General features: G+C 49.6%; 1 protein-coding gene across 1 annotated transcript in view; it reads left to right on the top strand.

Annotated features, from left to right (window-relative positions):
* Positions 1-27,321, top strand: part of LOC140387621 (uncharacterized) — an 82,198-nt gene that overhangs the window by 33,443 nt on the left and 21,434 nt on the right. The window contains exons 10-16 of the mRNA XM_072470814.1: positions 3,359-3,415; positions 3,678-3,734; positions 3,822-3,875; positions 10,840-10,896; positions 11,159-11,215; positions 11,303-11,356; positions 20,141-20,184. Coding sequence (XP_072326915.1) covers positions 3,359-3,415; positions 3,678-3,734; positions 3,822-3,875; positions 10,840-10,896; positions 11,159-11,215; positions 11,303-11,356; positions 20,141-20,184 — 380 coding nt within the window. The remainder of the gene's footprint in view (positions 1-3,358; positions 3,416-3,677; positions 3,735-3,821; positions 3,876-10,839; positions 10,897-11,158; positions 11,216-11,302; positions 11,357-20,140; positions 20,185-27,321) is intronic.

Raw genomic sequence — 27,321 nt, 5'->3', positions numbered from 1 at the left:
GATCCTCTCATGTCTTACTCAGGATAAGGCCCTCAGTCCACTTGAAGAAGTATACAAAGCACTCTTTATTTTCAATAATTCACTTGGTACATTTGCACAAAATTAAATCAAAATGCTTTTGAGAGTATATTGAGAAGCCCTTGAGATACTGAAGAGTGAAAGCAAAAAACTTCAAGATACAAGTAACTCCAGATTTACAAATTAAAAGACATTTCAACAAAAGGCTTTTTTCAAAGTCGTTTTCACGAACGTTTCAAGTATCTCGGAAGTCTAAAATTCTTCTTCTAATCAGTCACAGGGATCACAATCTTAAGGGAATACCTATCTTTGGTTTAGCCCCAACCACTCCAGCACCGGCCTAACCCCCGGAAATGCGGAGGCCAAAATCTTGTCCTCCAGAATTGAGGATTTTGAGGATTGTGTTCCAGACATTATTGGGGAGGACCAGACGGGGTTTATTAAGGGTAGGCAGTTGGTGGCCAATGTAAGAAGGCTATTAAATGTGATCATGATGCCCCTGGAAGGTAGGGAGGTGGAGATAGTGATCGCAATGGATGCAGAAAAGGCTTTTGATCGGGTAGAATGGGACTATCTGTGGGAGGTACTGGGACGGTTCTGATTCGGGCGGGGCTTTATTGACTGGGTCAGGTTCCTGTATCAGACTCCCGTGGCAAGTGTACGGATGAATAGGACAACTTTGGACTATTTTAGACTGCACCGGGGGACGAGACAGGGATGCCCCCTCTCCCCACTGTTGTTTGAGCTGGCTATAGAGCCGTTGGCAATTGCTCAGCCTCAAGGGCTGGGGGGTGGTGACTGGTCTGTCAGGAGGTGGGGAGGGGAGGGGGCGGAGCACAGGGATTCGATCCATGCGGATGATCTGCTTCTGTACGTTTCGGACCCTGTAGAGGGGATGGAAGAAATCATGAAGATTCTAGGGGAATTCGGCCGGTTTTCGGAGTATAAGCTAAATATGGAAAAGAGTGAGATATTTGTGGTTCAGTCGAGGGTACAGGAGGGGTGACTGGGGGAGCTGCCGTTTAGGTCAGTAGGGTGAAGTTTTAGGTACCTGGGCATCCAAGTGGCGCGGGAATGGGACTGGCTGCATGAATTGAATCTGGCCCGGCTAGTGGACCAAATGAAGGACGATTTTCGGAGATTGGACGCAATTCCGTTGTCTCTGGCTGGGAGGGTGCAAACGCTGAAAATGACAGTCCTCCCGAGATTCCTATTTGTATTTCAGTGTCTCCCCGTCTTTATTCTGTGGTCCTTTTTTAAGTGGGTCAACAGAATGATCATGGGCTTCGTCTGGGTGGGCAAGACCCCACAGGTAAGGAAGGTAATGCTTGAGCGGAGTCGGGCAGGGGGCGGGCTGGTGCTGCCAAGTTTTATGAACTATTACTGGGTGGCTAATATAACCATGATCAGGAAGTGGGTGGTGGGTGGGGGTCGGCATGGGTGCATATGGAGGCGGCTTCTTGTAAGGGCACCAGTCGGGGGGGCGTTGGTAACTGCGCCTCTGCCGCGCGCACCGGCATGGTACTCCACCAGCCCCGTGGTGGTGGCGGCCAGCCCCGTGGTGGTGGCGGCCCTGAGAGTTTGGGGCCAGTGGAGGAGGCATATGGGAGCAGTGGGAGCATTGGTCTGGGTCCTAATTTGTGGTAATCACCGGTTTGCCCTGGGGAGTATGGATGGGGGGTTCCGGTTATGGCGGAGAGCGGGGATTGAGAGGAAGGTGGATGTGTTCATAGAGGGGAGCTTTCCAAGTATGAGGGAGTTAGAGGAAAAGTTTGGGCTGGCGAGTGGAAACAAATCCAGGTACCTGCAGGTGCGAGACTTCCTTTGTAAACCGGTGTCAACCTTCCCTCTCCTACCGCTGAGGGGGATTCAGGACAGGGTAATTTCCAGAGGGTGGGTTGGGGAGGGGAGCGTCTCGGACATCAATTAGGAGCTTATGGGGTCGGAGGAGACGCAGATCGAGGAGCTGAAGTGCAAGTGGGAGGAGGAGCTAGGAGAGATAGAGGATGGTCTATGGGTGGATGCGTTGAGTAGAGTCAACGCGTCCACAACATGTGCCAGGCTCAGCCTGATACAATTTAAGGTTGTTCACCGGGCTCACATGACAGTAGCCCGGATGAGCAGATTCTTTGGGGTGGAAGACAGGTGCACAAAATGGGCGGGAGGACCAGCGAACCATGTCCACATGTTTTGGACATGTCCAAAGCTTAGGGGATTTTGGCAGGGGTTTACGGATGTCATGTCCAAGGTTTTAAAAGCAAGGGTGTCGCTGAGTCCAGCCGTGGCGATTTTTGTGGTGTCGGAAGATCCAGGAATCCAGGAGAAGAAAGAGGCAGATGTTCTGGCCTTTGCTTCCCTGGTAGCCCGGAGACGGATACTATTAGCATGGAGGGACTCAAAGCCCCCAAAGCCGGAGACCTGGCTATTGGACATGGTCGCCTTGAGAGGTTCACTGTTAGGGTTCACCCAGAGGTGGCAACCGTTCGTTGACTTCCTTGCGGAAAATTAATCGTCAGCAGACAGGGGACGGGGGCTGGGGGGTAGGGGGGGGTGGGGGGCGGGGGGGAGTAGTTTAAGTTAGAGTAGGGGGGTAATAAGGGAGGGACCTGTACAAAAGGTAAACGGCTTTTGCACTATGTTTATGGTTTCATCTATATTGTTTATTTTGTTGTTGTTACTATACCAAAAATACCTCAATAAAATGTTTATTAAAAAAAAAGAAAATAGGTAAGCAAAAATATGATGATAAGAATGCCTGTTTCTTTCTGAAACTGAAAGTACTTGCTTGAAAGCATCTGAGTTGTAGAATTCCAAAACCAAAGGAGTATTTTGTTTTGATTCTGGAGAGTGATGTTCTTTCCATGTGAAATTTGTTTTTGGAATGACAGACAAAATCGTTCCTTCAAAAGAGGTGAATGGGCAGTGCAAATTATCAAGAAATTGACAAATGATTGATCAGAAATGGCACTTGTTCAGTGAAATGTTCAAATAATGACCTTCATTCTTTATAAGAAATAATCATTTGGTCACCTTTCAACTTCATCATTCACTGAAAAGCAACATTTCAAACTTGTTGAGATAATTCAATGCTTGAGTACGTTATTATTTATTTAAACTTCTGTAGGCAACTTTTCAAGACTGAAGAGTAACCTATGAATTTGTGGGAGGGAATTATTGAAATTATAGTTCGGTATGAATTTTTCTTGCTCCTTACTGATGTACATGCATTTGCTACTTGATGATTTGACTGATGTAATGATGCTGGTACCTATACATTACCTTGGGAACCAATTGCAGCAGTTGTGTATGAATAGTCTGTGCCATTTTCTGTGCTATTTAGTGCCAACAACAACTGCAGCAAGTAAAGGACCAACAACTTCAGAGACCACCACCAGTGGTGAGTAATGTTTAAACTTCTGTAGGCAACTTCTATAGGCAACTTGTTCGAGACTGTGGGCTGAAGAGTAACCTATGAATTTGTGGGAAGGAATTATTGAAATTATAATTCCCTATAAATGTTTCTTGCTCCTTACTGATGTACATGCATTTGCTACTTGATGGTTTGACTGAAGTAATGATGCTAGTATCTATACATTACTTTGGAAACCAATTGCAGCAGTAGTGTATGAATAGTCTGTACCATTTTCTGTGCTATATAGTGCCAACAACAACTGCAGCAAGTACAGGACCAACAACTTCAGGGACCACCGCCAGTGGTGAGTAATGTTTTTATTCTCACCACTTTACTATTAATTTCTGTGACTTGTGAATTAATATTGTTTCATGTTATTTCTGCAACCTAGCGCCAACATCAGTGACATTCACAAGTATCACTGTTCCTGAGACTGGAATTACAGGTGAGCAGAGCTTCTTTGAGACGATAAAACTGTTGTTAATTGAGAGCTATGTGTGATTTTTAACTATCCCACATGTCCTGTGTTACATTGCCCCTAATCCAACCAATAGGATAGTCAGTCCTATTATTTCTGAAATGTGTGCTAACTGTGAGTGAATGTATTCTCATTGTCATACGATGCTTGTGCTGCCAATGTGTCCCTGCTAAGGGGCGTGTTATTGGCGCGTCATTGTAGTTCAGCTTATATTCAGTCCATTCCAATAGCATCAAGGAAGACTGCCAAAAATGAGTTGATGGATAGAAACCCAGGTTTTGACAGACTGAATTTGTGTTTTGAAAGTGCAAATTGAAATTTAAACTTTAACATATTTACGTTTTGCATATGCATTTTGAAGAGCTCGGAGTTTGGTGCCATTAATTTTAGATAGATATATCCATTTATTTGCATGAATGATGTTAGGTGACGCAACAGTAGAAATGAAGAGGACCGAAATGCACGTTTTTGCTGAGATAGAAAGGAGATTCTTGAAAGAATCTAATTTGTAGACTTCCAAAGTAAAAGAGTCATTTATATTGAATTTGGGGCCTGTTGATTCTTGCATTTGAAATTTATATTCAAAACGACTCATGAATTATTCTTTCAAACAGAATAAAAGGAGTGCTCATTTTTGGTAAACTTTTTCACATTTTCTCCCAAATTTGCACCCACCAACAATAAACAATAATCAGTAACAAATATAATGTCATACCCCATATCAATAACTACGATCCCGTCCTCCCACCAAACCCCAAACATTAGCCCACATGTTAACATAAACAAATGACAAAAAGGGATCAGGAATCACCCATAGTTACCACATTAAAATCTGATGCTACATTTGAGCAATTTATGACTTAATACTCTGCAGTAATTCTTCTGCTAATTTGGACCAGCAGCAAATGAAATGATAGTCACTACTGTTATTGCTGACATGGGGCGGCACGGTGGCGCAGTGGTTAATACTGTTGCCTACGGCACTGAGGACTGGATTGGATTGGATTGGTTTATTGTCAGGCGTACCGAGGAACAGTGAAAAGTATTGTTCTGCGTGTAGCTCAAAAAGGTGATTGCGTACATGAAAAGAAAATACATATTAGGGCAAACATAAAATGCACAATATTATTAGATAGACACAGGTACCGGGTAAATCTTACAGGAGTGCAGTACTACTCAGTAGCGAAGATGTGTGCAGAGATCATATCAGACCGTTAATCCATCAGTGCATAAGAGGCTTGTTTTGGAATGTGGTAACAGCGGGGAAGAAGCTGTTTTTGAATCTGTTAGTGCGTGTTCACAGACTTTGTATTTCCTTCCTGATGGAAGATGCTGGAAGAGTGAGTTAGCCGGGTGGGATGGGTCTCCGATTATGCTGCCCGCTATCCCAAGGCAGCGGGAGGTGTAGACAGAGTCAGTAGGTGGGAGGCGGGTTCGTGTGGTGTAATGGGCGGTGTTCATGACTCTCTGTTCTTTCTTCCGATCTTGGGGCCGAGAAGTTGGCATACCAGGCTGTGATATCCAGGTTCGATCACAGCCCTGGGTCATGTGTGGTGTTTGCACATTCTCCTCATGTCTGCGTTGGTCTCATCCCCACAACCCAAAGAACTGCAGGTTCTGTGAATTAACCATGCTAAATTGCCCCTTATTTGAAAAAATAGATGGCTACTCTAAATTTAAAGATAAATTCTGACAATGGGATTGATGGGGTGTGTTTGCTTATTCATTGGTCAAATGACAGCAATTAGAAAATGCTTTATTTCCTCTAGTGTACAATTTGAGCTCCCAAAATGAGGTCCATTCGGCTGAATCTTGTTGGTGGTTTACTTGCCTCGATGAACATTGATAAAGATTTACGTTGATATTGTTACAACTTCTCATCGGATTGGTATGGGAAAAGTGACTGATTAGTTGAGATACCCAATGTCTGGCGTTATCAACTGCACCTTTCAGAAGCGGATAGTTCACTGAATAAGTTTTATTGATGAAAATGGACCCTGCAAGATGTGTTTTTGTTGCCTCTTTGAGAGCATTAATGACAAGACCTTTAAAATAAAATAGGATGCCTTCGGGTAAAACTGTCCAAAATTAATCAGCAATGGAGCGCCAGTGTTTGAGAGTCAGCACGTTTGTTTAGGACGCAAATATTCAAATTTATGATTCCACGTATTTGAATCTTGCTTTGGCATTTTTATCACCTAGCAGATTGCTGCCATAGAAGCATGGAACCATAGAATCCATACAATGCAGAAGGAGGCCATTCGGCCCATTGGTTTTGCCTTGATCCTACTGGCATCGATTCTACCTTCGGCAGAGCACCCTACCTAGGCCCACTCCCCCACCCTATTTCTGTAACAACGCAATTCGTCCAAAACTGCACATCCCTGGATTCTAAGGAGCAATTTTAGCATGGCCAATTCACCTAACCTGCACATCTTTGGACTAGCACTAATTTTTGAAAGCTACATCTATTTATTTGCATTATTAATAATAGGTGTGGAAAAAGGAACTTTAAGGATGGTAATAATGCCTGTTTCTTTCTGAAACTGAAGGGACTTGCTTGAAGCATCTGAGTTGTAGAATACCATAATCAATGAAGTCTTTAGTTTTCATTCTGAAGTATGGTATTCCTTCCATTTGAAATTTGTTTTTGGAATGACAGTCAAAACCGTTCCTTCAAAAGAGGTGAATGGGAAGTGTAGATTATCAAGAAATTGACAAATGATTGATCAGAAATGCCACTTGTTCAGTGAAATTTTCAAATAATGACAGTTATTCTTTGGAACATAAATCATTTGGTCACCTTTCAACTTCATCATTCACTGGCAAGCAACATTCCAAACTTGTTAAGATAATTCAATGCTGTGTTTGTTGACACTGGTTTGAGTACATTATTATTTATTTAAACTTCTGGAGGCATGTTCCCATACCAGCCTCCTCGAACAGGCGCCGGAATGTGGCGACTAGGTGCTTTTCACAGTAACTTCATTGAAGACTACTTGTGACAATAAGTGGATTTTCATTTTTTTTTTCATGTGAATGGCGCGTCATTGTAGTTCAGCTTATATTGAGTCCATTCCAGTAGAAGTGTATAAATCAGTAGCAGTTGAGTTGCTCCATGTTGCATTTGGTCAGCGCCTTCTTGGTTGAATGTGCTTATTGCTCTTTTTCTGATGAGGATATTGCATCCACTTTTCATTGTCCAGTAATTGGAATCATGATTGCGACCTGTTGGAGTAGATATCTGGCATTATCAATGATAACGTTTAGGAGAGGATGGCGTTGTAGAACAAAATTGTCGATTGTAATGGTTCCTGTCCAATGTGTTCCTGGTACCTGCTTGAGTTGACTTATGGCAACATTTTAAAATGTTGTAAATATTGAAACCTGGGTTTTGACAGACCGATTTTGTGTTTTGAAAGTGTAAATTGAAATTGAAATTTTGACATATTTACATTTTGCAAAAGCATTTTGAAGGACTAGGAATTTTGTGCCATTCATTTTAGAAAGATATATCCATTTATTTGCTTGAATGGTGTTAGATAAGGCTAGCGGCGTGAAAGATCCTCTCATGTCTTACTCAGGATAAGGCCCTCAGTCCACTTGAAGAAGTATACAAAGCACTCTTTATTTTCAATAATTCACTTGGTACATTTGCACAAAATTAAATCAAAATGCTTTTGAGAGTATATTGAGAAGCCCTTGAGATACTGAAGAGTGAAAGCAAAAAGCTTCAAGATACAAGTAACTCCAGATTTACAAATTAAAAGACATTTCAACAAAAGGCTTTTTTCAAAGTCGTTTTCACGAACGTTTCAAGTATCTCGGAAGTCTAAAATTCTTCTTCTAATCAGTCACAGGGATCACAATCTTAAGGGAATACCTATCTTTGGTTTAGCCCCAACCACTCCAGCACCGGCCTAACCCCCGGAAATGCGGAGGCCAAAATCTTGTCCTCCAGAATTGAGGATTTTGAGGATTGTGTTCCAGACATTATTGGGGAGGACCAGACGGGGTTTATTAAGGGTAGGCAGTTGGTGGCCAATGTAAGAAGGCTATTAAATGTGATCATGATGCCCCTGGAAGGTAGGGAGGTGGAGATAGTGATCGCAATGGATGCAGAAAAGGCTTTTGATCGGGTAGAATGGGACTATCTGTGGGAGGTACTGGGACGGTTCTGATTCGGGCGGGGCTTTATTGACTGGGTCAGGTTCCTGTATCAGACTCCCGTGGCAAGTGTACGGATGAATAGGACAACTTTGGACTATTTTAGACTGCACCGGGGGACGAGACAGGGATGCCCCCTCTCCCCACTGTTGTTTGAGCTGGCAAAAGAGCCGTTGGCAATTGCTCAGCCTCAAGGGCTGGGGGGGGGGGACTGGTCTGTCAGGAGGTGGGGAGGGGAGGGGGCGGAGCACAGGGATTCGATCCATGCGGATGATCTGCTTCTGTACGTTTCGGACCCTGTAGAGGGGATGGAAGAAATCATGAAGATTCTAGGGGAATTCGGCCGGTTTTCGGAGTATAAGCTAAATATGAAAAAGAGTGAGATATTTGTGGTTCAGGCGAGGGTACAGGAGGGGTGACTGGGGGAGCTGCCGTTTAGGTCAGTAGGGTGAAGTTTTAGGTACCTGGGCATCCAAGTGGCGCGGGAATGGGACTGGCTGCATGAATTGAATCTGGCCCGGCTAGTGGACCAAATGAAGGACTATTTTCGGAGATTGGACGCAATTCCGTTGTCTCTGGCTGGGAGGGTGCAAACGCTGAAAATGACAGTCCTCCCGAGATTCCTATTTGTATTTCAGTGTCTCCCCATCTTTATTCTGTGGTCCTTTTTTAAGTGGGTCAACAGAATGATCATGGGCTTCGTCTGGGTGGGCAAGACCCCACAGGTAAGGAAGGTAATGCTTGAGCGGAGTCGGGCAGGGGGCGGGCTGGTGCTGCCAAGTTTTATGAACTATTACTGGGTGGCTAATATAACCATGATCAGGAAGTGGGTGGTGGGTGGGGGTCGGCATGGGTGCATATGGAGGCGGCTTCTTGTAAGGGCACCAGTCGGGGGGGCGTTGGTAACTGCGCCTCTGCCGCGCGCACCGGCATGGTACTCCACCAGCCCCGTGGTGGTGGCGGCCAGCCCCGTGGTGGTGGCGGCCCTGAGAGTTTGGGGCCAGTGGAGGAGGCATATGGGAGCAGTGGGAGCATTGGTCTGGGTCCTAATTTGTGGTAATCACCGGTTTGCCCTGGGGAGTATGGATGGGGGGTTCCGGTTATGGCGGAGAGCGGGGATTGAGAGGATGGGGGATGTGTTCATAGAGGGGAGCTTTCCGAGTATGAGGGAGTTAGAGGAAAAGTTTGGGCTGGCGAGGGGAAACAAATCCAGGTACCTGCAGGTGCGAGACTTCCTTTGTAAACCGGTGTCAACCTTCCCTCTCCTACCGCTGAGGGGGATTCAGGACAGGGTAATTTCCAGAGGGTGGGTTGGGGAGGGGAGCGTCTCGGACATCTATTAGGAGCTTATGGGGTCGGAGGAGACGCAGATCGAGGAGCTGAAGTGCAAGTGGGAGGAGGAGCTAGGAGAGATAGAGAATGGTCTATGGGTGGATGCGTTGAGTAGAGTCAACGCGTCCACAACATGTGCCAGGCTCAGCCTGATACAATTTAAGGTTGTTCACCGGGCTCACATGACAGTAGCCCGGATGAGCAGATTCTTTGGGGTGGAAGACAGGTGCACAAAATGGGCGGGAGGACCAGCGAACCATGTCCACATGTTTTGGACATGTCCAAAGCTTAGGGGATTTTGGCAGGGGTTTACGGATGTCATGTACAAGGTTTTAAAAGCAAGGGTGTCGCTGAGTCCAGCCGTGGCGATTTTCGTGGTGTCGGAAGATCCAGGAATCCAGGAGAAGAAAGAGGCAGACATTCTGGCCTTTGCTTCCCTGGTAGCCCAGAGACGGATACTATTAGCATGGAGGGACTCAAAGCCCCCAAAGCCGGAGACCTGGCTATTGGACATGGTCGCCTTGAGAGGTTCACTGTTAGGGTTCACCCGCAGGTGGCAACCGTTCGTTGACTTCTTTGCGGAAAATTAATCGTCAGCAGACAGGGGACGGGGGGTGGGGGGGTGGGGGGGGGGGGGGCGGGGTGGGGGTGAGTAGTTTAAGTTAGAGTAGGGGGGTAATAAGGGAGGGACCTGTACAAAAGGTAAACGGCTTTTGCACTATGTTTATGGTTTCATCTATATTGTTTATTTTGTTGTTGTTACTATACCAAAAATACCTCAATAAAATGTTTATTAAAAAAAAAGAAAATAGGTAAGCAAAAATATGATGATAAGAATGCCTGTTTCTTTCTGAAACTGAATGTACTTGCTTGAAAGCATCTGAGTTGTAGAATTCCAAAACCAAAGAAGTATTTTGTTTTGATTCTGGAGAGTGATGTTCTTTCCATGTGAAATTTGTTTTTGGAATGACAGACAAAATCGTTCCTTCAAAAGAGGTGAATGGGCAGTGCAAATTATCAAGAAATTGACAAATGATTGATCAGAAATGGCACTTGTTCAGTGAAATGTTCAAATAATGACCTTCATTCTTTATAAGAAATAATCATTTGGTCACCTTTCAACTTCATCATTCACTGACAAGCAACATTTCAAACTTGTTGAGATAATTCAATGCTTGAGTACGTTATTATTTATTTAAACTTCTGTAGGCAACTTTTCAAGACTGTGGGCTGAAGAGTAACCTATGAATTTGTGGGAGGAAATTATTGAAATTATAGTTCGGTATGAACTTTTCTTGCTCCTTACTGATGTACATGCATTTGCTACTTGATGATTTGACTGATGTAATGACGCTAGTACCTATACATTACCTTGGGAACCAATTGCAGCAGTTGTGTATGAATAGTCTGTGCCATTTTCTGTGCTATTTAGTGCCAACAACAACTGCAGCAAGTAAAGGACCAACAACTTCAGAGACCACCACCAGTGGTGAGTAATGTTTAAACTTCTGTAGGCAACTTCTATAGGCAACTTGTTCGAGACTGTGGGCTGAAGAGTAACCTATGAATTTGTGGGAAGGAATTATTGAAATTATAATTCCCGATAAATGTTTCTTGCTCCTTACTGATGTACATGCATTTGCTACTTGATGATTTGACTGAAGTAATGATGCTAGTATCTATACATTACTTTGGAAACCAATTGCAGCAGTAGTGTATGAATAGTCTGTACCATTTTCTGTGCTATATAGTGCCAACAACAACTGCAGCAAGTACAGGACCAACAACTTCAGGGACCACCGCCAGTGGTGAGTAATGTTTTTATTCTCACCACTTTACTATTAATTTCTGTGACTTGTGAATTAATATTGTTTCATGTTATTTCTGCAACATAGCGCCAACATCAGTGACATTCACAAGTATCACTGTTCCTGAGACTGGAATTACAGGTGAGCAGATCTTCTTTGAGACGATAAAACTGTTGTTAATTGAGAGCTATGTGTGATTTTTAACTATCCCACATGTCCTGTGTTACATTGCCGCTAAACCAACCAATAGGATAGTCAGTCCTATTATTTCTGAAATGTGTGCTAACTGTGAGTGAATGTATTCTCATTGTCATACGATGCTTGTGCTGCCAATGTGTCCCTGCTAAGGGGCGTGTTATTGCCGCGTCATTGTAGTTCAGCTTATATTCAGTCCATTCCAATAGCATCAAGGAAGACTGCCAAAAATGAGTTGGATGGAAACCCAGGTTTTGACAGACTGAATTTGTGTTTTGAAAGTGCAAATTGAAATTTAAAATTTAACATATTTACGTTTTGCAAATGCATTTTGAAGAGCTCGGAGTTTGGTGCCATTAATTTTAGATAGATATATCCATTTATTTGCATGAATGATGTTAGGTGACGCAACAGTAGAAATGAAGAGGACCGAAATGCACGTTTTTGCTGAGATATAAAGGACATTCTTGAAAGAATCTCATTTGTAGACTTCCCAAGTAAAAGAGTCATTTATATTGAATTTGGGGCCTGTTGATTCTTGCACTTGAAATTTATATTCAAAACGACTCATAAATTATTCTTTCAAACAGAATAAAAGAAGTGCTCATTTTTGGTAAACTTTTTCACATTTCCTCCCAAATTTTCACCCACCAACAATAAACAATAATCAGTAACAAATATAATGTCATACCCCATATCAATAACTACGATCCCGTCCTCCCACCAAACCTCAAACATTAGCCCACATGTTAACATAAATGACAAAAAGGGATCAGGAATCACCCATAGTTACCACATAAAAATCTGATGCTACATTTGAGCAATTTATAACTTAATACTCTGCAGTACTTCTTCTGCTAATTTGGACCAGCAGCAAATTAAATGATAGTCACTACTGTTATTGCCGACATGGGGCGGCACGGTGGCGCATGGTTAACACTGTTGCCTACGGCACTGAGGACTGGATTGGATTGGATTGGTTTATTGTCAGGCGTATCGAGGAACAGTGAAAAGTATTGTTCTGCGTGTAGCTCAAAAAGGTGATTGCGTACATGAAAAGAAAATACATATTAGGGCAAACATAAAATGCACAATGTTATTAGATAGACACAGGTATGTGTGGTGTTTGCACATTCTCCTCATGTCTGCGTTGGTCTCATCCCCACAACCCAAAGATCTACAGGAATTCGATCCATGCGAATGATCTGCTTCTGTACGTTTCGGACCCTGTAGAGGGGATGGAAGAAATCATGATGATTCTAGGGGAATTCGGCCGGTTTTCGGAGTATAAGCTAAATATGGAAAAGAGTGAGATATTTGTGGTTCAGGCGAGGGTACAGGAGGGGTGACTGGGGGAGCTGCCGTTTAGGTCAGTAGGGTGAAGTTTTAGGTACCTGGGCATCCAAGTGGCCCGGGAATGGGACTGGCTGCATAAATTGAATCTGGCCCGGCTCGTGGACCAACTGAAGGACTATTTTCGGAGATTGGACGCAATTCCGTTGTCTCTGGCTGGGAGGGTGCAAACGCTGAAAATGACAGTCCTCCCGAGATTTCTATTTGTATTTCAGTGTCTCCCCATCTTTATTCTGTGGTCCTTTTTTAAGTGGGTCAACAGAGTGATCACGGGCTTCGTCTGGGCGGGCAAGTCCCCACAGGTAAGGAAGGTAATGCTTGAGCGGAGTCGGGCAGGGGGCGGGCTGGTGCTGCCAAATTTTATCAACTATTACTGGGCGGCTAATATAACATAATGATATTAATATCTATATATTATCTTGGAAACCAATTGCAACAGTAGTGTATGAATAGTCTGTACCATTTTCTGTGCTATTTAGTGCTAATAACAACTGCAGGAACTGCAGGAAAAATTGACTTCCAATGTAAAAGAGTCATTTATATTGAATTTGGGGCCTGTTGATTCTTGCATTTCAAATTTATATTCAGAACGACTCACAAATTATTCTTTCAAACAGAATAAGGGTTTAAGGGCAGCACCGTAGCATTGTGGATAGCACAATTACTTCACAGCTCCAAGGTCCCAGGTTCGTTTCCGGCTTGGGTCACTGTCTGTGCAGAGTCTGCACATCCTCCCCGTGTGTGCGTGGGTTTTCTCCCACAGTCCAAAGATGTGCAGGTTAGGTGGATTGGCCATGATAAATTGCCCTTAGTGTCCAAAATTGCCCTTAGTGTTGGGTGGGGTTACTGGGTTATGGGGATAGGATGGAGGTGTTGACCTTGGGTAGGGTGCTCTTTCCAAGAGCCGGTGCAGACTCGATGGGCCGAATGGCCTCCTTCTGCACTGTAAATTCTATGAAAAAATTTCCCCAGATACACTTTTTGTAGGACCATTGCTCACTTTGTGGGTTGGAGTGGAGAATTTGGCAGCAGCGATGGGGGAGGGTAAAGTTCCAGCCCAGGGTAATCAGGCAGAGCGAACATGACTTTGTGAAAGAGTTATTGTGGAGTTCTTTGAAGAAGTAATATTTGTTCGGGGTGAAGGGAAATCAGTGGATGTACTGCACTTAGATTTCCAGAAGGCATTTGATAAGTTGCCACATCAATGTTTATTGCGAGAAATAAAAGCTCATGGTGTGGGGATAACATATTGTCATAGATAGGAGATTGGCTTGCGAACAAAAAACAAAGGGTAAGCATACATGGATATTTTTCTAATTGGCAAGATATAATGAGTGGTCTGCCACAGGAATCAGTGCTGGGGCCTCAATATTTTACATTTTATATGAAAGACATGGATGAAGGGACCAATGTTATGGTAGATTTGTTCATAGCACAAAGATAGGTAGGATATAATGATGTGAAGTGTCCACAGGCTAGCACATCTTCATCAGCCATGAGGTGGGAAACCTGTGTCTCATCCTGTTGAGAGCTGTTGACATTTCTGCCTGATTTTTTCCCCTGTCTCCTACTACCTGTCCAGCATCGCTTGGGTGGCTGACTCCAGAGGCCTGTCACCAGGCGCAATCCTCACAGAAACCTCTTCTCCATTGCTCCCACAAGTGCTGATGAGCTTGGCTGACCCAGCCTGTGGTCAGATTTCCATGCAGTGACCACCAGAATGTGAACCCTTTCCTAAACTAGAACTGATACCAACTCAGATGTGTGTCTCTAGGCTGGTGGAGAGTGCAGCCTATTGTGATGCCTCTACAGGTCACTTTGGATCTCTGCAATTTCCTAGGTCATCTCTGGACTAGTGACTGGGCTGGACACGGTCTCCTGTGGCTCAGGGCTTTCCCGCTTCCTGATGGCACCTATAAGTGAAAGAGGAGAGCATGAATGATTGGATGAGGTATCTTCAAAATGGAGGCATCCTTGGCTGTGAGGTTTCTATGACATCCATGGATCCTTACAAAATGGAGGCCTAATACCAATCTCTCCATCTCCATTGGCCTTGTCTAAGTCCACCTCTGCCACCTGGGCTGCCCACCCCTTTAATTCAGTGATTTCTTTCAGGTGTGACCGTCCCCCTCCTCCTGTGTTCTTGCTCTCTTGGCAATTTTGGCTTAACTTCTCCTGCCCAAAATGAACAGAGAAGATGGCATTAAGAGGAATTCTATGCAGCAATTTCACATATTCTTCTTTTGCTCCCAGTCTTACAAATAACCCAATAGATTGTGCAGGTTGTGATTGATGCACTGGAGATTGTCCAGAAGGGGCCTGGGCCAGCACACTCCAAAATAATGAGCCCATCCCGGTATAAAGATAAGACTGAGAGAGGCATGTCATTTGCGGAGTTTTCTGGTGTCCTGAGCACCTGATCCCCCTTCCAGATAGCATGTGAGCTCTCTGTGTGGAAAGGTGAGGGAGCCATCGTGATCTTTCCATCTGCAGAGCAGGTAGATTGCAATGGGGCAATGAGGCATGATCTTATTGCCTTGCTACTGAGGCTCATGTCTCCTGTAACATTCATTGAGGTTAGTGTAAGCAGCTGAGGGTTCACTTACCGTGGTGAATTTGCGTCATTCATCCTCTTGCGGTACTGGAGATCTGACCTGGTCATGGAGACTCAGGGCTTTGATTGCTCTGGAAACCTGCATCCATGCAGGGTTGGTCTCCCTGCTGTGTTTCCTCCTCTATCAGCTGGATAGAGGGCGTCCCTCCTGGCCTCCACTGTATTGAAGAGAACGCCCGGAAGGCTAAACTTTGGCACCGGAGGACCCTGTCCACTACTTGCCATCACAACCTGTATGGTGAGTAAGTTTCAGTTGACTTTTTAATATAGCACCTGGATATGATGGCGGAGAGCACATCATCCAATCTGACCCGCTGTGATAGTTCTGGAAATCCTTGACTATGTAACCAACGAGGCAGCAGCCATGCACATTTCCATTGGCCTCCACAGCTGGAAATGTTCTTCACCCCCACCCCGGCCTCAGACAGGAGAATTTCGCCCAGAGTGTACATGAAAAAAATAGAACGGGGTCGTAAGAGAGACTGAAGTAATCACTGATCATTTTCATGTTCATATTTAGTGGATGATTCAGACTGGCAGAAGGAGCCTGGAAGATAAGAACAATTTCCTAAACCAACAAGTTCCAGAGTCAACTAGAGAGAATACTTTCCCAGACTCGATAATGTGCAAGTTTTGCTGGAGTTGTATGGGGCATTGTTGAGGTCACATCTGCTGCACTGTGTGCAGTTTTAGCCTCCTTGCTCAAGAAAGGATATAATTGCATTAGAAGCAGCTCAGGGAAGGTTAATTTGACTGATTCTTGTGTTGAAAGGATTGCCTTATGAGGAAACGTTGGATGAGCTAATCCATTTTAGTTTAGAAGAACAAGAGGTGATCTTATCAAAATATAGTAAGAAGGTCCTGAGGGAATTTGACAGGTGGGTTGGTCCCCTTAATGGTGAAACCAGCAGACACAACTTAAACACAAAGGTCTCCCATTTCAGACTTGCGATGTGGAGAATTGTTTTCCCTCAGAGGTTTGCTCTTTCCTGTGGCATGCTCTTCCCCAGAAGGCAGTGGAGGCAGGCTCAGTGAAGCTTTTTAAAGCTGAATTAGATACTTGACTGACCAGGAAGTCAAAGATTATTGGAGTGGACTGAAAAAGTAGAGTTAGTTGAGGCCACAGTAAAATCAGCCATGATCTTCTGAAATAATAGAACAGGTTGGAGGGACAGAATGGCCTACACCGGCTCCATTTTTGTAATTTCTTAATTTGTGATTTCATTCTTTGTCTTGTGCTCTCTGATACTTAGGACAAACAACAATAGGTACACCTTCTGTTTCTGAAACTCAAAATACTGGAGTAATATTTTTCTTCCATCATATATTTTCTCTGCAAAACATTCCCAGTAAAGTGTCCTGATACCGGTACATAAATTCCTTGTATATTCAGCTCATCCACCTTTTGTTATTGTTTCTCCTCCTGCACCTAGTGGTGCACATGGCGGACTTTCATCTGTTCCCCCAGAGAATATTACCTGGAACAGGTCGCTAAACTCTCTCCAGAGGCAGTTAGCCTGAGGGGGGTGCCACTCCACATCAAGCATGGCTGACCAGGAGTCTCTCCCATTCTTCCCACCTGCCATTGGCCCGGGTTTGGAAAGATTTTACAGGTCGATACTCAACCTGTTGGCCCTGTTATGAACACCTCTTCCTTGACCATCAGCTCCTGGTGTGAGACTCTTCACCTAGAGCTTCTGGTTCAGAGGCAGGGACACTACCCACTGAGCCTAGAAAACCTCTGTGCCCATCCACGTGGAAGTGTACATATCCGCTCCAGTTGAGTTGTGCTATATTGCTGTTGGCAAGTTTATTTCATTCATTGCACTGGCTTTGTTTTTTATGGGAAACAAGTGGAATGATAGCAAATAGTATAAGTTTAATGTAATATTTAAAAACATTTTCTGTGCCCTGAGCTAATTTCTGTAAACATAAGCATGTTGGCCTTTCCTTTCCTCACTGAGTTATGATGTACCTTCATTTTGGGGTTGAGTGAATTTTGAATTAAATATCTTCTGAAAAAGTGTATGTTACCTGGTATTCCATATCCCTGGAAGCCAGAGGATTGACAAGCTCTATTTGTATTTAGAATCAGAGCGCAATTTAATGCCTCACCCAAGCCAGATGCAGGCAGTAGAGAGTAGATTTGCGACCCCCATGATATTTCAATTCTGCTCTGAATGTGGTGCAGGGAAAGAAGGCTTGTAGATGTCCTATGCACTCACAATGCAGTGGAGGTCCTTCATCATAGAATTTATAGTTCATTTGGCCCAGCGAGTCTGCACCGGCTCTTGGAAAGAGTACCCTACCTAAGCCCACACCTCCACCCTAACCCCCTAACCCAGTAACCACACCTAACCTTTTTGAACACTAAGGGCAATTTATCATAGCCAATCCACCTAACCTGCACATCTTTGGACTGTAAGAGGAAACCGGAGCACCCGGAGGAAACCCACCCAGACACGGGGAGAACATGCAGACTCCGCACAGGCAGTGACCCAAGCCATGATTCGAACCCGAGACCCTGGAGCTGTGAAGCAACTGTGCTAACCACTGTGCTACCGGGCTGCCCACCTCAAAGTCTCATCAGATCTCCACTGGTATTCAGTCAGCAACATGTGGGGCCATCATCTCACGGGAAGCCCAAGCAGCAAACCCGGTGGTTTAAAACTTGCGAACTGCCGGAGTCCGGTGGGGGGGGGGTTCCTATTTAACGGGTACTTAGGATACTCTGTACCTGATTGAGGGGGCAGTCATTGGGAAGGGATGATGGTGGGTTTTTGCAGGGGGCGTGCTTCTGAGTACCACCATAGCAGATTCCTCTGATTCCTCCAAAGATACCCAGCCTGCAATCCACATCCAGTTTTTACTCACCTGCGGCTTGGATGCCTCGGTGATCCTGGGCTTCTGGTGGATACATCACTAGGAGGTTACTGGTCCCCTAGTGACACTGTTGCCAATGAGTTGGTTAGAAGTTCTCGCGGGGTGCTACAGGGTGGGAGGGGAGGTTGGATTTGTTTGTTGAACATGCTTTTTCCATCCTCTGAATTGACATTGGTTTCAAAGAAGATAAGTGTTTAAATGGAGATCTTAATGAAGTAATAATAAGAAGTGGGGTGTGTTGAGTAAAATGTTTGAATTACACTCTTTATTCTTTGCAAAATAAGTCATGTTACATTTAAAAAAATTAAATTTTAGTTGAAAGCAGCATCTAATTATTGTTGATGAAAGCTAATCACTTGTTTTATAGCACCGTGGTAGTCACCCTGTCACTGTTCAAAAAATAACCTGTGTTTGTAGACAACCTGAACCAAGAACTGTTCTCAAGCTCAGCCATTACAGGCGCGAAGTAACGGCTGTGCCGGGCCTGACTCAGGATGATAAGCGGTCAGTAAATCTCGCGATTTACCCGGCTCGTTACGCCTTGCGAGATCTAACAGGATCTGGAGAGGCGTCGCGATCTGCATGTTCAAGTGAGTAGCTAGCCTCACTTGATTATGTCTACGCCGGATCTACCTAGCGTCCAGGATCGAATCGCTTGCCTCGGAGATCCCAGCCGAGCGCTTGCACCAGGTGGAATGGCACTTGTGGGTTCCTCCTCAGCTATCAGTGGCCCCGAGTGGTTGGCCAGGGCAGTACCCTGGCATTGCTGATGTGACGCTGCCTGGGCACCTTGGCACTGGCAGCCTGACACCCTGACAGTGCCACCCAGGCACCATGACAGAGCTACCTGGGTGCCACTTTGGCACTGCCAGTTTATAATGGATAGGGTGCCAGGCTGGCAGTACCAAGGTGCCCGGGTGGCATCATTCCCATGCCAGGGATCCGGTTCGGGGGTGCTTTGTCCTTATGAGGTAGGGTGAGGTGGCTTGGGAACTCCCTATTCAGTGCATTGGGGGTCCCGGGGTCGTGTTGGGGGGTTGAGAAATCGGGGTATTGCCAAGGTACCTGTGTGCCAGAGGGAGTGCCAAGGTACCACCCTGTCTTCCCCTGACCACCGATGAGCCGAATGGCTCATTTAAATATACTGATCTGGATTACGCCCAATGAGGATGAGATCCAGATTGCGACCTTTCGCCAGACTCCGTTAAATCTTGCGAGGATTTTCAAGCATCTCAGATCTCGCGAGAGTCCTTTCGCGAGACTCGATGGCCTCGTCTCAACACCAAGTCAGGCACAACGAGGCCGTTAATTCACCGTTGAATCTATATCTACTGAGTCCAGATACCATGGTGGCTAGAATTCTGTGGGCGGTTTTTGAATCTCAGTCAGTGCTGCCAGATACCACGGTGGCACAGTGGGTTAGCCCTGCAGCCTCATGGCGATGTGGACCCAGGTTCAATCCCGGCTCTGGGTCACTGTCTGTGTGGTATTTGCACATTCTCCCCCTGTTTGCGTGGGTTTCGCCACAACAACCCAAAGATGTGCAAGGTACGTGGATTGGCCATGCTAAATTGCCCCTTAATTGGAAAAAAATGAATTGGGTACACTAAATTTATAAAAAAAGAAAAAAAAAAGTCCTGCCTCTTGAGCCTGATGCCTAAGCCAATGCAATATAAACTTGTTGTATAATTGAAGGCCGCTTTGATACCTTTGATTAAGTAGATATATCTAAGACCCTTCCATACATTCAGCAGAAGATGGAGCTTAAATTCTCCCCTCTCTGCTCCTTAAATTTGTCCATGATCTATTGGATTTATATTTTGGCATCTATATTTTGGCTAGTTTGATTACTGTCTCAATGTTTATTTGTTTTTCTCAAGGCTTTACCTGGTCAACACTTGAAACCACAGTACCTGCATGTAAGGTATGTCATATTTAATTCTGTTAAAACAAGACTTCCTGTGTAAGAACCATTTTAAAAATATATCGGTATCTTCTTAACTTTCACTCAGAAGAATCATAGAATCCCTACAGTTCAGAAGGAGCCCATTCGGCCCATCGAGTCTGCACAGGCCCTTGAATGAGCAGTGTGCTCATTTACAAGTGTCCACCCGCCCAATCCCCGTAATCCCATCACCTAACTTGCACATCCCTGGACATCAAGGGATAATTTAACATGGCCATTCTACCTAACCTGCACATCTTTGGACTATGGGAGGAAACCAGAGCACCCGAAGGACACACATGCAGACATGGGAAGAATGTGCAAACTCCACACAGACAGTCACGTGAGGCCAGCATTGAGCCCGGGCCCCTGGCGCTGTGAGGCAACAGTGCTAACCACTGTGCCGCCCCTCTACTCCCCTCTATGGTAGAAATTCTGCCATAATATGATAGAGGGCGTCATTCTCCGACCCCCCAGCTGGTCGGAGAATGGCCGTTGGCCGCCGTGAATCCCGCCCCCGCCGGTTGCCGAAGTCTCCGAAGGGAGAAAAGTCGGCGGGGCGTTAATGGCGCCGCTGACGTCGGAGAATGGCACGGGTCTGCGCAAGGCAGCCGATTTTGGGCCTGCCGATATTCTCCCTTCCGGATGGGCCGAAGTCCCGTCGACGTGATGACCGTTCACGTCGACGTAAATCAAACCTCCTTTTCATCGGCGTGAACCTGTGCTCCAGGTTCACGCCGACCAGCGTGGAGGTGAGTGACGGCCTGGGGGGTTGGCCGCTGGGCAGGCGATGGCGTGGCCGCAGTCGGAATGTGTGGGGAGAGGTGTGTCTAGGGTTGTGTGTGTGTGTGTGCGGCGGCGGGGGGGGGTTAGAGTGGGCTGGGCTCCGGGGGAGTGCCGGGAGGGGGGTCCGTGCCGGGGAGGAGGATGGGGGGTCTGTGCCGGGGAGGAGGTTGGGGTCTGTGCCGGGGAGGGGAATGGGGGGGGGTTCCGTGCCGGGGAGGGGGATGGGGGGTCCGTGCCGGGGAGGGGGATGGGGGGTCCGTGCCAGGGAGGGGGATGGGGCGGGGGTCCGTGCCGGGGAGGAGGTTGGGGTCCGTGCCGGGGAGGAGGATGGGGGGGTCCGTGCCGGGGAGCAGGATGGCGGGGGGGGGGGGGCCCGTGCCGGGGAGGGGGATGGAAGGGGGGGTCCGTGCCGGGGAGGGGGATGGGGGGGGTCCGTGCCGGGGAGGGGGATGGGGGGGGTCCGTGCCGGGGAGGGGGATGGGGGGTCCGTGCCGGGGAGGGGGATGGGGGGGTCCGTGCTGGGGAGGAGGATTGGGGGGGGGGGCCCGTGCCGGGGAGGGGGATTGAAGGGGGGGGTCCGTGCCGGGGAGGGGGATGGGGGGGGTCCGTGCTGGGGAGGGGGATGGGGGGGGGTCCGTGCCGGGGAGGGGGATGAGGGGGGTCCGTGCCGGGGAGGGGGATGGGGGTGTGTGTCTGTGCCGGGGAGGGGGATGGGGGGTCCGTGCCGGGGAGGGAAATGGGGGTCTGTGCCGGGGAGGGGGATGGGGGGGGGGAGGATCCGTGCCGGGGAGGAGGTTGGGGTCCGTGCCGGGGAGTGGGATGGGGGGTCCGTGCTGGGGAGTGGGATGGGGTGTCCGTGCCGGGGAGGAGGATGGGGGGGTCCGTGCCGGGGAGGAGGATGGGGGGGGGGGCCCGTGCCGGGGAGGAGGATGGGGGGGGGGCCCGTGCCGGGGAGGGGGATGGGGGGTCCGTGCCGGGGAGGGGGATGCCAGGGAGGAGGATAGGGGGTCCGTGCCGGGGAGGGGAATGGGGGGGGGTCCGTGCTGGGGAGGGGGATGGGGGGGCAAGTGAGTTGGTCCACCTGGCCAGGTGCCAGCCTCCAACAGTTGGACCCATGCGGTCCATGCCACCTGGCTGGGGGGAAGGAAGGGATATGGGCAATGATGACATGTCGTCGTTCCCCTCCCCCCCACCAGGCCATCATGTTTTCCGATCATCCAGCGATGTTGGCCGCCGTGGCGGCAGCCGCTAATGTCCATGTTGCCCTGGATGAGGAGGAGGAGGAGGAGCGTGCCAGACAGGCGGCGCAGGCTGCTGCAGAGGGGCAGGCGGCAGCCGCCCAGGCTGGAGGGACACCTGACCGACAGGACGAGGAGGGGGAGGAGGACGTCGCGGCCCCACGGCAACGGAGGCACCCGAGGGCGCCCCGTGTGTACCGGCCCCGGCAGTCATACCAGGACCTCATGGACCGGGAATGCAGGAGTAGACTCCGGATGAGGCGGGAAACCGTGGCACACATCTGCCACCTGCTGGCACACCTGTCACCGCGTGGCACTGGCGGGGGACACCCTCTCCCCGTGTCCGTCAAGGTTACGGTTGCCCTGAACTTTTTGCAACGGGGTTATTCCAGGCACCGAGTGGGGACCTGTCTGGCATATCGCAGACATCGGTGCATCCGGGCAGTGAAAGATGCCCTATATGCCATGGCGCACCGCTACATCCGCTTCCCTGTGGACCGGGTCAGCCAAGATGCCCGGGCCGTGGGCTTCTCTGCCGTGGCCGGGTTCCCGGTGGTCCAGGGCGCGATTGATGGGATGCACGTCGCCGTGCGGCCACCTGCAGATAACAGGGCCGTGTTCACCAATAGGAAGGGGACCTATTCGATGAACATACAGGTGGTCTGCGACCACCGCATGATGATCCTGCAAGTTTGCGCCCGTTACTCAGGCAGTGTACATGACTCATACGTGTTGTCGCGGTCATCCATCCCCGGCATGTACGAGGGACGCCATCCCCGGCTGAGGGGCTGGTTGCTGGGCGACAGGGGCTACCCATTGCGATCGTGGCTGATGACGCCTGTACGGAGGCCACGCAATGAGGCGGAGAACCGCTACAATGATGCCCCTGTAGCGACAAGGGGAGTGATAGAGAGGTGCTTTGGCGTGCTGAAGATGCGTTTCAAGTGCCTGGACCTCTCTGGGGGCGCCCTTCAGTATCGGTCAGATCGGGTCGGCCGCATCATTGTGGTGTGCTGCGTCCTGCACAGCATAGCCCAACAGAGGGGCGATGTGCCGCAGGCAGAGGAGGGCGGAGTGGAGGAGCAGCAGGAAGAGGCGCAGTCCTCCCCAGATGAGGGGGATGGGGGCAATGGTCAGGGCAGACGGGCTAGACACAGGCGGGTGGCTGTCCACCGTTACCGGCTGGCCCAGCGGGCTCAGGACAGACTGATAGCCGCCCGCTTCACTGACTAGATGGGCGTGGGAATCGGGAGGTATGGCCACAGACCGCACACCATGGCAACAGCCGACCACCCACACCCCCCACCCATCCACCCACCCAGCACCCTCACCCCCCTCCCCAACCCCACCCACCCCACCCGCATGCACACCACCCCCCCCCGCCCCATTGCCAATTCACCTGCGGCACAATGGCCGGGCTCGCACAGTTACGGGTGGACGCGTGTCTATTGCAGGCCATGGAGGATGATGACAACCCGCCCTGCGGTGAGCTCCTGGCTCCGCATCGTTGGACTATGTCTGACCCATGGCCACAGTACCACCATCCACCCGGACCACCCCTGCATGCGGCTGTGACACTGCAGCGCACGGTCCCGTCCTCTGCCCGGGGGGATGTTGATGGCGGCCCAGGGGGAAGGGGGCAGACTCACCTGGGGCTGAGGTAAGACCACCCCTCACACACACACTTGCGCTCAACGTACATGACACCCCCGCAAGCTTTGGACAGAGCACAAAGGCAGCTTCTGTAGGTGTAACATTGAGTTTAATAACCAAACGAGTTCATGCACGTGCCCTAGCCCCTAAAACCCATCTGTGCCCTGCACCCGTGCCAACTTACTCAGTGTCTAATTGTTTGGCCTTACGGGCCCTTTGACTACGTCTACGTGGTTCCCCAGACGGTACAGCAGAACTGGAGGTGGCCTCCTGTGATTCCTGCCCTCTGACACGGGATCCCTTTGGCGGCCGTTTCCTGGGGCGTCCTGGCCTAGATGGGCCAGGCTGCGGCCCGGGTGACTGGGATGGCGAGCTGCCAGCCTGTCCTGCCCGTTGCCCACCCGATGCACTTGGGATGGAAGGGGGGGAGTCCGAGGTGTCGCGGTGTTCCCGGACCTCCCCTACAGGGGGACACGGGACGGACCACACCACCTCCTCCTCCCTCGGGGTGCCCGATGGCCCCCAGGCCTCTACATGGGTGGGGGATGCGAACGGACTGGCCATCCGACGCCCCCCGGCATCTGGCGCTGCCAGTCCTGGAGGCCCGTGCTGGTATCGACAGGGGTCTGCAGGTTTGCAGCCATGGAGCCCAGGGGGTTGGCAAACCCTGTCTGTGACAGTGCGACGCCAGCTCGCACATGGCCACTGGCGCCGATGCCCTCAGCGATGGCCTGCAGAGACTGGGCCATGGCCTGCTGAAACTGGGCTATGGCCTGCTGAGACTGGGCTATGGTGTTGAGCGCCACTGCCACCTGGCGCTGGCACTGGCTCATGGCCTCCTGTGAGAGGGCAGCCATGTTCTGGGCCACAGACGCCGCCTGCACGGAAAGCCCCAGGCCTCGCAAACCGTTCCCCATGTCTGACACCGTCGCACCCATTGCCTCCACTGCGGACGCCACCCGTACGGTGTCGGCCTGGGTGGCACGCATGACCGGCACCACTTCCAGCTCCTGGACGCGGGTGGACTCCTCCACCTGCAACTGCAGCCGCCGCAAGCTGCCCGTCACCCTCTTCGCTCATCTCCGGGTCGGTGATTGCATCGGATCTATGTGTGGGTGTGGAAACTCCAGGAACCCGGGATCCATCTGGGCGGCAGATGTTCGCTTGGGCTGGGCTGCCCTCCGACCGCCCGGCCCCTCTGCTGCTCCTACCTCCACCTGCTGTACCGGGACGGCTGTTGTGCGCACCAGTGAGTGTACCAGACGCCTCATCACTAAAGTGCCCAACCGAGGTGAGTGTTTCTGCGATGGTGGAGGGTGTTGGTGACAGCAGTGTCACAGCGTTGTGTCGTGCTCTTCGTCCCACTCTGAGTGTATGGCACTTTGGGGTGGGGGTTCGTCTCCACCCATCCACTCTGAGTCACTGTCCGGTATTTTGTCTTCCTGGGTAGTGCTGTCCCGGGTAGTGCTGTAGTGCTGTCCCGGGTAGGGGTGTCCAGGGTAGTGGTGTCCTGGGTAGTGGTGATCTGGGTAGTGGTGTCCTGGGTAGTGGTGTCCTGGGTAGTGGTGTCCTGGCTCGGATGTGACGGGGGCCTGTGGCTGCCCCCCTCGTCACTGGGTGGCACACCCCTGCGTCGTCGCTCCCGCACGTGACGGGGGTGTCGTCTCCCTGTTGCTCCAGGTCTCTCCGTCTCCCATGGTGTGCGAGGGGAATCCTGCGGGCGTCGCATGCCGGAGGGTCCGGGTCTCTCTGTCTCCCGTGGCCTCCGAGGGGCATCCTGCGGGCGGTCTGCATCTGCGGGGATGGGTGCCTCGACGTTTGCTCCTGCGATACACAATGAAGCATGCATGGTTAGACACGCAGGCAGTGATCAGGTGATATGGGGCAGGGGGGATATGGGGGAGGGAGGATATGGGGACGGGCTGTCGGTGGCTCACTTGCTAGTATGCTCCCGACCTCTGCATCAGCAACCTCCCGGTCGTCAGGTCCGCCAGCCAGTTCCAGGGCCCTTTCCTCGTGTTCGGTCAGTGGCCTCTCATCAGCGGGGCCTCCTCCAGTCCTCACATGCTCCCTATTGTTGTGTGCGCGCTTCTCCTGTGGCGGGGGGGGGGGGCTGGGTGGGGGTGGTGGCAGGGGTAAAAGGCAACAGTGTTAGGCAGGTATATGAATGCACGCCATCGGTTGCGCGTGCATTGCAGAGGTTAAGGTTAGAGCTGGATTCACTTGGGGATATGGGGGATATGGGGGAGGGGGGATATGGTGGAGGGGGGATATGGGGGAGGGGGGGATATGGGGGATATGGGGAGGGGGATATGGGGGATATGGGGAGGGGGATATGGGGGAGGGCAGATATGGGAGGGGGGATATGGGGGATATGGGGGAGGGGGGATATGGGGGAGGGGGGGATATGGGGGAGGGGGGTTATGGGGGATATGGGGGTGGGGGGATATGGGGAGGGGGGATATGGGGGAGGGGGGATATGGGGAGGCTCACCCTGCCTGCTCTGACGCGGTCGTTCACCTTCTTGTGGCACTGGGTGCCTGTCCGTGGTGTCAGGGCCACAGCGGTGACGGCCTCTGCCACCTCCCTCCACAGATGCCGGCTGTGGCATGGGGCAACTCTGCGGCCGTGCCCGGGATACAGGGCGTCCCTCCTCTGCTCCACTGCGTCCAGGAGTGCCTCCACATCACGTGACTGGAACCTCGGGGCTGAGCGGCGGCCAGCCATCCAGTCGGGTGTTCCGGTCGGGTGGGGGGGAGCAGCGCGGCCTTATGAGCTGTCACGCCGTGCGGCGTGTATGACGCTGCACGGCGTGAACCATGTGCGCAAGCGCGGATCCCGTCACGTCGCTGCTAGCCCATTTCGGGCCGGAGACTTTTGAACCATTTTTCCGACGTGATGCAAGTCAGATTCGCGCCGTTTTTTGCACCGATCGGCGGACTTTGCGCCGATAACGGAGAATTTCGCCCAGAGTTTCTATTTATATATGTAAACTTTACTGTGGTCAGCCTGGAACAACATCTTAAACTTAGCAGAAAGACGTGTTTATTGTTCATAAATAGCTTTGAATACATAGACTGGGTGAAGCCCAAGCAATATGAGACTACTTCTTCCAGATAGACTCACACTACAACAGAATCTTGGCATCGCCGTCAGTTTATTTCTGTGTACTTTTTTTTCTTACTAAAATGTTTTTTTTCCAATTAAGGGGCAATTTAGCATGGCCAATGCCTACTCTGCACATATAACATAGAACATACAGTGCAGAAGGAGGCCATTTGGCCCATCGAGATTGAACCGATGCACATTAAGCCCTCACTTCCACCCTAGCCCCGTAACCCATGACCCCTCCTAACCTTTTTGGGTCTTTTTGGGTTGTGGGAGTGAGACCCACGCAGACATGGGGAGAATTCGCAAATTCCACACGGACAGTGACCCA

The sequence above is a fragment of the Scyliorhinus torazame genome, chromosome 13 (genome assembly GCF_047496885.1).
Source record: "Scyliorhinus torazame isolate Kashiwa2021f chromosome 13, sScyTor2.1, whole genome shotgun sequence".
Classification (NCBI taxonomy): domain Eukaryota; kingdom Metazoa; phylum Chordata; class Chondrichthyes; order Carcharhiniformes; family Scyliorhinidae; genus Scyliorhinus; species Scyliorhinus torazame.
The sequence above is the reverse complement of the archived record's forward strand: the minus strand, read 5'-3'. Positions and strand labels throughout refer to the sequence as shown.